Below are 12,587 nucleotides of genomic sequence, written 5' to 3' on the forward strand. Positions count from 1 at the left end.
GCAGCTTCCTCTGAGGAGTCTTGAGGCTCATGCTCTTCCTCCTGGCTAGTGGGGACGGGTGCTTGCGATGGTCCTGTGGGGGAGTAAAGAAAAGAGTCAGAGATGTCATGCCAAGGTTACATGCACATTACATATTGCAGATGATCATAGGTCCATCTGTTAGAGCTTCCGAATCATTATCAGCGACTCGTGCAATGTCAATGAGAGAGATGGAAAACGATTCTGTCACCAGCTTGCTGTGATGCGCCTGTCTGTCCGTCCCCCACTTGCGCATCGTCCTCCACTCCCACGATCTCCAGGACTGCCTCCTCCCAGGGGGTGAGCTGGGCTACTGAGGGTGGCACTCCTCCTGTCCTCACTCTTTCCATCTTATTATGAGCTCTCTTTTCCTGCAATGAGGGAGACAAGTGGAGTTTGAGTGAGAATGATGGAGTGAGTGTAGAGAATCCATAGCATAGATAGTTAGAAGGAGACAAAGATGGAGTGAGGTGGCAAGACCAAGGGCCCTCCCTGTGTGTTGTCAGTTGTTTTCATAGCATCACAGTGATAGGGAGAGTGAGGGCTGCATAGTCGAATAGTTATGTGATTGTGAGCATAGAGAGAGAGGGAATGGGTAAGGGTGCATGGGTGTCAGTGTCAAGTGGGATGTGGAGGAGGAGATTGCTAAAGCTGAGTGCTGGTGAGGAGAGGCAATGGGGATCAGATTGAGGGTGTTGGGAAATTCATACTCACTTTTCCAGTGCACAGAAGGTCATGAAACCTCTTCCTGCACTGATGCCAGGTTCTGCGGGTTACTGGTAATGAATTGACCTCCTCTGCCACCTGGATCCACACAGCCTTGGTCTGCTGGGGAGGCTTCTTCCTCCCTGAAGAAGGGAAGAGCACCTCTTTATGAGCTCTTGCTCCCTCAACTAAAGCCTGCAAGGCAACGTCATCAAACCTGGGAGCAGACCTCGGTCTCTGGCTGGTCATTCTGCCTCCAGGTCCCTGTAGCATGAAAGGCTAAAAGGTTGGCAGTCTGCAGAAGAAGCAAGGCTTGTTGCAGACCTTAAATACAGCAGCAATGATGACGTCATCGGAGGCGACTTTCAAACTGGAAAAACTCATTGGCCACGGGTTCCCACACGTTGGAACTCAATTGGCCAATCAAGTTAAAATCGCATCAATCTCCCACATCGATTTAGATTCGTGTGGATAACATGAAATGCGAATTGCACGACCCCATCCCACCCCTGAATTAAAATCCAGCCCATGGTGTCTCTATTAAGAGCGGGAAAAAGTGTGTGTGTGAAGATTTGTGACAAATGTTGCAGTTGAGTGAAGTTGCGATTGCCACAGGCAGTCATTGCAAAATGTTTCTACTGGTTGCGTAGAATCTATTTTTGTATTAGGCTATTATTATCCTTCTGTCAGAGAGAGGCACTGAGAGAAGGAGACTGTGCAGAAGCACTGAGGCCCCACATGAATAGAACCCTTAAAAATATCAGCACAAAAGGTCCAACTGAATAATGTAAGTACTAGGAAAGATGAGAAACTCAAGACACAAACTCAAAAGAGAACTTGTGGCTCTGCAACCAGAGGTATTGGAGAGATGTCCAATAGGACTCGGGGGCTGGTTATGGGCCAGCTTCAATATTCTGGGAATTATTTGTTTTGTGAATTTATGATGTTAGAAACCTTGTTGTTTAGGTCTAAATATTTGGGTAGCTGAGGAAATGACAAAGGTACCCACAGAAATGGGACAAATTTGTCTCATCAATTCACTGGTTTATTCTGTGGTAGCCATTGGTTCATGAATGGTAGTGTTGAAACAAACCAAGCATTTTACTTGAGCATCAGTGACTTTTCCTGCCGATCCATAAATGGAACTGGTTTTCAATTGGTTTGCATTTAATTGATGGGATATTTGAGGCAGTGAGCATGGTTAGCTTGTGAAGGAATAAGCAATATACCTATTCAGAAAAATACACCATTCTATGAAAGAATTCTGACTTTATTAAAACATGACAAACTAGATCTCGAAATCTGGAAGCCTCAACAATGGAGAAGCTGTGAACAGCATTCAGGCTATTGAGATAAGATAAGTAGTTGACACTGAATTAATAGCCTTGTTGAAACAGGAAGTTGGAGGCTCCTGACATCTGGATCTTTGGAAAAAAGACAATGGTACACCCTTTTAAGGTGTCCTAAATTACACTTTGGAAAGAAACACAGAAAATTAAGAAACATATGCCTTCATAAAAATGACATCAAATGATATACAGGAGACACGATTCTGTGTTGCAACCAGCTGAGGTAACTAAGAATTGCATAGATCACCCTGGTTGAGGTGTTTTAATTTATACGGCATAAAAAGACACAAAGAGAAGACCTTGGTAAAAATGACATCAAATAGATGCACCTGCTGATTACACCGTTTTTTATGGTGAGCTTTGAACACCCGAGGCAGAGGCATAATTCTTATTGCTACCAGCTGATCTAACTGTAAGAATAGCAGGGGTCAGCAGAAAAATGACTAGAGATGATTAGCTTACATCAGCAGAAAACTTCAAAGGAAATACAACTGAGAATAGATATAAATATTGAACTTTCAAATGGGATGAGAGATTCGCTGTAAAGGAGCAAAGCGATTCTCGGCTTCAGAGGCAGACTCTGTAAGTCTACATCTCTTTGTACCTCGGGTATCAAAGGTATTTGATTTTGGTGGATATCCTGGCATAAACTAAGAACTGTAAAACTAGCGAAGTTAAGATTTGAGAATAGGATCTCTGATAATAGAATTGTAAGCTTTTTGTATTTGGAACTGTTAATGTTGCGATTGAAACACCTACTGTAATTACATGTCGGTTCTTTAATAAATCTATATATTTTTAGAATTGTCTCACAAAATACTCCTGCATCAAACTTGCAAAATCAATCTCTGTACACTCTTTGGTGAGGAGTTGCAGAATTCTGGGGGAGTTTTCTGGACCCTCATAATATCTGGAAGGTTACAGTCTAGCTAAACTTATTAAAAGTGCTATCTGGAGGACGGTAACATCTTCAGGTTGTTCCTTTCCTTTAGGAAGAGATAGTCTGGACCTTTAGGCCCAATTAAGCATCTTTAGGATTGGGCTACCTTAAACTTTAGTTGAAAGTGAACGTCTGCAGAATAAGCCTGATCTGGGGTAGCCCTAAAGGGGCGAGGACTAGTAATAATCCTTTCAAGCTTAAACCCAATCATTATTTGATGACACTTTTGAGGTGTAATACTTCTGACAAGTGTGCATTAAATATAATTAAACCAGTGGGTCTTCCGTGGCATTGCTCCTGGTCTGTTGGATGACGTGCTGTTTTACAACAACAGAAATGTTAGACCGTTGGGTGCACAATGCATTATTCTGCTGCCGTGGTGGAGATTGAATCACTAAGGATGAGAAGTCGCTCAGTGAAGAGGCTGAGGGAGGAATGGAGGGAGGATATCTCTGTGAGAAACTTGTGGTGGGGTTTGGGGAGGGTGGGTGGTAGAAAACAGACAACAGTGGTGGAACAATTAGCTGCTTAAAAGAGAAGGTACCAGAGGAGTAGGAGATATCGATGTGTGACCATTTTGTCAAGGTGACCACAGGCCTCACCCTTTATGCCTTTAGCTCTCCCAGGCTAGCACAAGGACCATGTGCAGTGTCACCCTCTTTGCTGCCCTGGGTGTTGCCGAACAGGGGACTGATGCATTGGTCAGCAGGGCCAAGATTCTCACCTCCTTTCCCAGACACAGAAACAGCAGCGTCACCGGGCTCGCCAGTTTCACTGCACTGCAGGATTCTGAAAGTCCATGGAACACTGACAGCACCCATAAGGCCGATAGGCAAATGCAGTAGTCTATATGATCAGAAAAGGATTCTACTCCATCGGTGTGTAGCTACTGAGTGATATCAATGCCATGTCAGGCGGGACAACACCCCTTCCCAGGCAGCAGTCCCTGCTCTTTTACTTTAAGACAATTATCTATGGCAGGATTATTTGAAGGTGAAGGCATGTCTTTACTCTCAGTCCCTCTCCCTCCTTTCACAATCTTTGCCCTCGTCTGCCTCCCTACCAGCCTCTGCATTTGCTGCATCATCTTCTGTTATTTCCACCACCTACAGTATGATGCCACCAGCGAGCACATCATCTCCTTCTCTCCTCTCTCCACTTTCCTTCTTGTTCACTGATCCACCAGCCCAATTTCCAGCTGCCCTTGACTGGCACCTTCCTGTGTAAGTGCAGGAGATCCGACACCTATCCATTCAACTCCTCCCACAACATCGTTCAGAGCCTCAAACACTCCGAGGATGTGAGATGCAGTTTATGTGTTCCTCCTCTATTCCAGGATACTGAATTCACTGCTCACACTGTGCTTTCCTTTACACAGATTAGGTGACTGTTTTACCTGAGACCTCTATTCTATCTGCAGACTGTCTCCCTGTGGTTTTCTGCCTTTATTTCCTCTCCTATCCTCACTCCCTTTGGCTCACCAAAGGTGTCTGTGCTTCCCTGGGCTCGACCCTACGCTCTGGAATTGCCTCCCTCGACCTCTCTGCCTCTTTCTCCTTTTTTAGGACCCGCTTAAAACCCGTCTCTTTGACCAAGCTTTTGGTTAACGCTCTTAATACCTCCTTTGGCTTGCTGTCCATTTGTCCTTATACCTCTGTCAAGCACCTTGGATGTTTTTCGATATTAAAGGCTCTATATAAACACAAGCTGTTGACCTCTCCACCTTTAACCTCTGATACTGTTCCAAATGATTGCAACGTAAGCTTCAGAGTCAATATCTTAACTTTATCCTGGAAACTCTTTAACCCTCTGGTCTGAATATTGATTTTAGTAACCTCAGACTTTAGCTATATTCCCCCATTGTCTATGTGGTAGAGGGTGCCGGTGATGTGGGGTGGGTCTTTTAGTGTCAGAGGGCAGGAGAGGCGGGTTGGCCTTTGGGGTGCAGAGCCTAGGGAAGATTTCCCCGTTCCTGTGCCTGGGCGTATTGAACCGCCTGGGCACAACGTGTAGAGAAAGATGGGTTGAGGAGGAGTGTAGGTCCGTAAGGAAACCTGCCTGATGTTCCCTCCATTCATTTAATGGACAGGAGATTGGGTGGGTTCCCTCATGGGCGTGTGCTTCTCTCTCCCCTCGATTCAATATCCCAGGCATTGCAATACATCCAGGGGCAGAAACAGTGAGATCTATCTCCTTGGTCAGAAGACTCAGCTGTTGGTGCAGTTTGCGGCCTTGGTGATGGTCTGTCTTTCCCCTCTACGGGACAGGCTGATCTACTGTATCTACCCAGTATTTTCTATTTTAATCGTGGACCTGATCTACAGACTTTATCTGTCTTTCTTCTCAACTTGCTCAATTTCCTTGCTTCCTCCCTCATGTGGGCCTCTCGCTCCTTTACCGATTCACGTGATCTTTGTATCTTTAATGCTTTCAACTTTTTTAATGCTTCTTCCGGTTGCCTAACTAAGATGATCTTTTTTACATCATCTAACAATCTCCTGCTTTTCATTTCAGCAGCTTACGGATCATTCAACCTATTAACGCCATCTTTGTGCTTGGAGTTTCTCCTCCTGTTCTGATTCTGTTGAAATGCTCGCTGATCTTTCAGCTGTCCGTTCTGAAGCTGAACAAATCATTAAAAACAGCATCAAAGGTCAGCAAAGCAATTAATGCTAACAAAGCACTGGGATTTATTTCTAGGGGTATCGAATTCAAAAGTAGAGAAGTTACAATAAACTAGTATAGGACCTGGTCAGGCCACACTTGGAGAACTGCGCACAGTTCAGGTCTCCACACTATAAAAGAACACAGAAGCACTGGAGAAAGTGCGAAGAAGATTTACAAGGATAGTACCGGAACGGAGAGATTACAGCTAGCGGGAAAGATTGAACAGCTGGGGGCTTTTTTTCTTTAGGTGACCTGATAGAGGGCTTTAAAATTCTGAATGGGAAGGACAGGGTAGATGTGGAGAGATGTTTCCACTTGTGGGAGAATCCAAAACCAGGGGCCATAAATACAAGATAGTTACTAATAAATCCAATGGGGAAATGAGGAGGAATTTCTTTACTCAGAGGCTGGTTAGGATGTGGAACTCACTACCACAGGAAGTGGTTGAGGCGAATAGCTCAGTTACTTTTAAAAGGAAACTAGAGGAGTACATGAGAGAAAAGGGAGGAGAAAGATCTGCTGAAAGGCTGAGATGAGGTGGATAGAATGGGAGGAGTCTCCTGTGGAGTATAAAGACCAGCACAGACTAGTTGGGCCGAATGGCCAGTTTCTGGGCGGTATATTCGATGTCATTCGAGGTAATATTTGCTGACAATCTGCTGCAAGTTGGTAAGAGCAATCATCCTGTCAGTTAATTCCCGCCAGCCCATTGCACCAGTCTATTTAGGGAAGGGGCTCCAAGATGTGACAGAGGACGGAGTTCCTTCCCTCACTTTATCCAAGGTGAGTGTCAGTGCAGTCACAGTAATTCTGGCCCGGTGTGGTCAAGGAGCGACTGTTGTGCAGCAGCTTTGAAGCTTTAAAGCCCTTCCTTTATGCTGCAGGTGAGAATGCACCTATTTAAATGTCTGCTAGAGTTCTTTGAACAAGTGTCGGCTGTGAACGTTGTGTAAATGCTCCTTTAGAGAGTCCGTTCTGTGGGCAGGAACTTGCACTGAACGGATAATATACGCCGATCGCAGTGCAATCAGCAGATGCACTTGTATCACATCATCCACTCCCAAGGTGCTTGCAGACAGGGTTTCCATGCTATAAGGTTCAGTTAACCTTTACCAGATTATTTTAAGCAGGAGAAGGTTTTATAAAATGTTGTGATTTAAGTTGTATTATTATTGGTTCTTTTAAATATTAACAGGTCCATTGGCTGATCCGGTCCTTATTCAGTATCCAACAGTCAGCAAGGTGCCAGAGGGTGAAGCCATCCAGTTACAATGTGCCATGTACAATGCCAGTGTGAGTGACACTGATGTCCACTGGCACTACCAGCGACCTGGGAACAACAGTGAGTGGGTGATGAGCCAGTTTGTGAATGGCACCATTACCAGATCCCGGGGTTTCCCCGACCGTTTCCAACCTTCCAGGAACGTCACCAGTAACAGTTACATTCTGACCATCGTGAATGTGTCCCTCAGTGATACTGCTGTCTACAGCTGTGGTGTGTGGAGCTACATCTATGGAGCAGGGACCCAGCTCAATGTAACCGGTAAGTCAATGTTAGCTAACACTGGCAGGGTCTCAGTAACAGCACCGTATTGAGTATAAGAACACGGAAGCTATGGGATGAGACAAGGCCATTTGGACACTGAGCCCTGTCCTTCCAACAACAATGCCCAGTTTGTCCAGTCACAGACGCGCCTCCATTCATTTCCTTTAAGTTGGCAGATAACCACAGGGAACACTTGTAAAGAGATGTCCTCCCTGATGTGCCTCAATAAATCCGAGACTTGATGTTAGCGAAACAAAACAAGGCTTTTATTGACTTAGAAGGTAACACACAGAGGAGAATGTATCTTCCATCCAGAGGTCTGCCGTACTGGATGTGCTGCAGGCTGGGCCAGCTTACATAGGAGCCAGGTATGGGCGGAGCCCTACACACAGTACAATACAATGGAAATGAAACTGAAACCAACCACAGTCACAGGCAGAGAAATACTGATGAGTGATGAATGGAATATTTCATCACATTCACCCCTTCTATAGATTTAGTCTGTTCGGGGGTTTGATAGTCCTCTGCGACCGACGTGGCTGTTGTGGTGCCGCGGGTGTCAGCTGGGTGTCCCCGGTGGCCTCCTGGGTCTCTGCCGGGGGTGCCGCCAGGGTTGTTGAAGGGGTAGTTGGTGGGGGTACCGTTGGTCGATGTTCTTCCGGGGGTGATGAAAGAGTAGTGGGTGGGTAAGAGTTGCTGTGGTCGTTGTTGCTGCTGTTGTCGTGGTTGTTGTCGTTACCGGCTGGGGCGACGTCTTTTATGGATACGGTGTCCTCCCTTCCATTGGCGTGCTGGACATATGCGTATTGGGGGTTGGCGTGGAGTAGGTGCACTGACTCCATGAGAGGGTCCGTCTTGTGGCCCCTCACATGCCTTTGCACGAATACCGGACCTGGGGTGGAGAGCCATGACGGCATGGATACGCCTGAGGTGGATTTCTGGGGAAAGACAAACATTCGCTCGTGAGGCGTGGCATTAGTGGCAGTACACAATAGCGACTGTATCGAATGGAGCACATCTGGGAGGACTTCCTGCCAGCGGGAGATAGGGAGGCCTTTGGCCCTTAGAGCTAGAGTGACTGCTTTCCATACTGTCCCATTCTCTCGCTCCACTTGACCGTTACCCCGGGGGTTGTAGCTGGTGGTACGGCTCGTGGCGATCCCCCTGGACAGCATGTACTGGCATAGCTCTTCACTCATGAAGGACGCCCCCCTACCCGTATGGATGTAGCTCGGCATACCGAACAGGCAGAACAGGCTGTTGAGTCATTTAATGACCGTGGCGCTGTTCATGTCTGGGCAGGGGAAGGCGAATGGGAAACGAGAGTATTCGTCCACAATGTTCAGGAAGTAAACATTGCGGTCGACGGAGGGGAGGGGGGCCTTGAAATCTAAGCTGAGCTGCTCAAAAGGCCGTGTAGCTTTGATTAAGTGGGCACTATCTGGGCGGTAGAACCGAGGCTTGCACTCAGCACAAGTGCGGCCGTTCCTGGTCAGAGACCGAACTTCCTCAATCGAGTAGGGTAAGTTGCGGGACTTTATGAAGTGGAACAGCCGCGTGACCCCTGGGTGGCAGAGGTCGTTGTGGAGGGTTTGTAGCCAATCCCCGGTGGCGCTGGCACACATCCCTCATGAGAGGGCGTCGGGGGATTCATTAAGGGCCCCTGGCCGGTAAATGATGTCATAATCGAAGGTGGAGAGCTCGATCCGCCACCTAAGAATCTTATCATTTTTAATCTTCCCCCTCTGTTTATTATTGAACATAAACGCTACCGATCGCTGGTCGGTAAGTAGGGTGAAGCGTTTGCCGGCTAGGTAGTGGCGCCAGTGGCGCACTGCCTCCACAATGGCTTGGGCCTCCTTTTCTACGGAGGAGTGTCTGATCTCGGGCCCTTGGAGGGTCCTCGAGAAGAAAGCTACGGGCCGCCCCGCCTGGTTGAGGGTGGCCGGCAAGGCAAAGTCAGACGCATCACTTTCCACTTGAAAGGGAGTGTTCTCGTCCACTGCCTGTAGCGTGGCCCGCTCAATATCCTGCTTAATGCTTTTGAAGGTGGCATGGGCCTCAGCAGAGAGCGGAAAAGAGGATGCTTTCAAGAGGGGGCGGGCTTTGTCGGAGTAGTTGGGGACCCATTGGGAATAATAAGAAAATAACCCCAGGCACCTTTTCAGGGCTTTGGGAGTGTTGGGCAGGGGCAGCTCCTGTAGGGGGCGCAATCGGTCGGGTCTGGTCCGATTTCCCCATTCTCCACCACGCTGCCTAGTATGCAGAGGCGCGTGGTGTTGAAAACGCACTTGTCCTCGTTGTAGGTGAGGTTGAGTTTTTGTGCGGTTTTCAGGAACCTCTCGATGTTCGAGTCGTGATCCTGCTGGTTGTGACCGCAGATGGTGACGTTGTCGAGGTAGGGGAAAGTTGCCTGCAAGTGGTGGTCATCGACCATGTGGTCCATCTCCCTCTGGAAGACCAAGACCCCATTCGTCACCCCAAAGGGGACTCTGAGGAATTGGTAGAGGCGTCCGTTCGCCTCGAAGGCGGTGTACGGGCGGTCCTCTGGTCTGATAGGTAGCTGGTGGTATGCTGACTTGAGGTCGATGGTGGAGAACACCCGGTATTGGGCGATTTGGTTCACCATTTCTGATATGCGGGGTAGCTGGTAGGCGTCTAGTTGGGTGTACCTGTTGATCGTTTGGCTATAGTCGATCACCATCCGTTTCTTCTCGCTACCCCTTACCACTACCACTTGGGCATGCCACGGGCTGTTGCTGCATTCAATAATGCGCTCTTTCAGGAGCCTGTCTACCTCGGTCGCGATAAACCGCCTGTCCTCCCAGCTGTACCTCCTGCTTTTGGTCGCTATTGGCCGGCAGTTAGGGGTAAGGTTCGCGAATAGCGAAGGCGGCTTTACCTTCAAGGTAGCCAGGCCGCACACTGTGATGGGCGGCTGGGACCCACCGTACTTGAGCGTGATGCTTTGGTGGTTGCACTGGAAATCTAGGCCCAAGATCACGCTCACACATAGATTCTTCATGATTAATACTTTAAAATTATCGTATACAGTTCCGTTAATGGACAATTGTACCGTGCAGTAACCCATGATGGTCGATGTCTGGGTTTTATCAGCCATAGAGATGGTACCCCGAGTAGGGACCACCTTTAGGGAGAGTTGTTGTGCCAGTTCAGGGTGGATAAAACTCTCCGTGCTTCCACTGGCAATTAAACATTTAACCCCGCACCCGTTTACCTCGATGTCCACCATTGATTTGGATAGCGGGTGCGGCCTGGTCTGGTCCACTGTGACCGATGCCACTGTAGGGCCCTGATCGAGACAAGATGGCGTCCACGCTGTCTGCTCATAAGTTGGCGGACCCCACGAGGTCAGGCAAGATGGCGTCCAAGATGGCCGCTCCCACGGCGCACACGCGGCGGTGGCGGGTTTTCCGGTCGGGTTCCCTCTGCACACCTTCCCGAAGTGCCCCTTCTTACCGCACTTATAGCAGGTGGTGCCTTTCGCCGGGCACAGGTTTCTGGTGTGCTTCGGCTGCCCGCAGAAGTAGCAGTTGGGTCCCCGACGCGTCGCGGCTGTCGTAGGGCTTCTGGGGGGAGAGCGGGGCCCCGACGGTGTCGGGCTGCCGGGCGGGGAAGATGCCTTCCAAGATGGCGGCGCCCTTGGTGCACACGTGGCGGCGTGGATGGCGCGGGCTGAAGAGTAGGCGCTCGAGTTTCTCTGGGCCACATCCAGGGATCGTGCTGTGTCCACAGTCTGTTTCAGGTCCAATCCCATTTTTTCCAGCAGTCTCTGCCGGATGTAAGTGGAGCTGAGGCCTGTGATAAAGGCATCACGAACAAGCTCGTCAGTGTACACTGCGGCTTTTACATCTTGGCACTTGCAGTCTTTGCCAAGCGTTTTCAGGGTGCCTAGGAACTCCTCCACCGATTCCCCAGGTCGCTGTGCGCGAGTAGCGAGCAGATGCCTAGCATACACCTCATTCGTAGGCTGCTGGTAATGCGCCTTTAAGATGTCGCAGGCGGCCGGGTACGTGTCGGCGTCTTGGATGAGGGGGTAAACCCGGTGGCTTACCCAATTCCGCAGAATTCCGAGTTTCATACTCACAGAGTCCGTAGCATCTTTGACGGCTGCGGAATTGTCCAGGAAGAATTCCATACACATAAACCAGTGTCCGAAGCATGCCGATGCGTCCGAAGCATGCTGGTCCAAATCCAAACGTTCAGGTTTCAAGAGTTGATCCATTGTGTTGAAAATTAAGTCAATAAAATTGATGTGCCTCAATAAATCCGAGACTGGATGTTAGCGAAACAAAACAAGGCTTTTATTGACTTAGAAGGTAACACACAGAGGAGAATGTATCTTCCATCCAGAGGTCTGCTGTACTGGATGTGCTGCAGGCTGGGCCAGCTTACATAGGAGCCAGGTATGGGCGGAGCCCTACACACAGTACAATACAATGGAAATGAAACTGAAACCAACCACAGTCACAGGCAGAGAAATACTGATGAGTGATGAATGGAATATTTCATCACACTCCCCACAGCAACTGTGCAAAAAAACTACCACAGGGAATTAGTCCAATGCTGTTCAATCTTAAAATAAAATAATGCAAATGTTGGAAATCCGAAATAAAACAGAAAATGCTAGAAATACATAACAGGCCGATGCCCATCTGTACAGAGAAAGGCTGGGCCCGTGTTTTGGGCTTATAGCCTGAATAAACTGGGGAAAAACAGCCCCTTTTAGACTCAACAAAATGAAGTGGGGAACGGGGCAGAGAGAAGAGCTGAACGACAACAGGCGTCACAAATAGGCAGCTGATTGGTTCAGTGACCCGCCAGCAGGTTTATAATAAAGCTGGAAAGAGGTGTAAACAGGAGATGATAGACGGAGACCATCTCCAGGAGGCAACAACGAGGGATTAACACAGGAAAAGGATGTGAAAATAGCTCCATGTGAAAAGGCACAGGGAATATACACAGCAAATAAACTCCAGAATCAAGTGGACGGAGATGGAAAACACGGAAAGAGAAATGGGAGATTAAAAAGATTAAATAGTCTGAATCACATTTCCCCGCCCAGCGCCCATCTCCCTCCTCCCCTTTTCCTACATCCACCTCATTCCAATCTAACCTTGAATGGTTGACATAGTTTCTGCCGCAACCGCTAACTGTGCAAGTGAACTCCAAGCCTCAGGACTTGAACTCCCAGGAAGCTAGAGTTCCTGCCGCCACTGGCGAAGGTGGCCAATCCCTGGCAGCTCGCCAGCGAGAGCCCACTGCCTACCATGCAAGTGAGCTGCCCGGCGTGGGCATGGGACAGGAGGGAGTGCACGGCCACTGTGCTTCGGTCAGTGGA

At 48.5% G+C, this 12,587-nt stretch overlaps 1 protein-coding gene across 1 annotated transcript in view; it reads left to right on the forward strand.

The window, feature by feature from the left end:
- Nucleotides 1-12,587, forward strand: part of LOC147120835 (uncharacterized) — a 225,593-nt gene that overhangs the window by 19,372 nt on the left and 193,634 nt on the right. The window contains exon 2 of the mRNA XM_085977193.1: nt 6,875-7,222. Coding sequence (XP_085833319.1) covers nt 6,875-7,222 — 348 coding nt within the window. The remainder of the gene's footprint in view (nt 1-6,874; nt 7,223-12,587) is intronic.

This window comes from Somniosus microcephalus, chromosome 3 (genome assembly GCF_052327205.1).
Source record: "Somniosus microcephalus isolate GS21.2 chromosome 3, FLI_Smic_1.0, whole genome shotgun sequence".
NCBI lineage: Eukaryota > Metazoa > Chordata > Chondrichthyes > Squaliformes > Somniosidae > Somniosus > Somniosus microcephalus.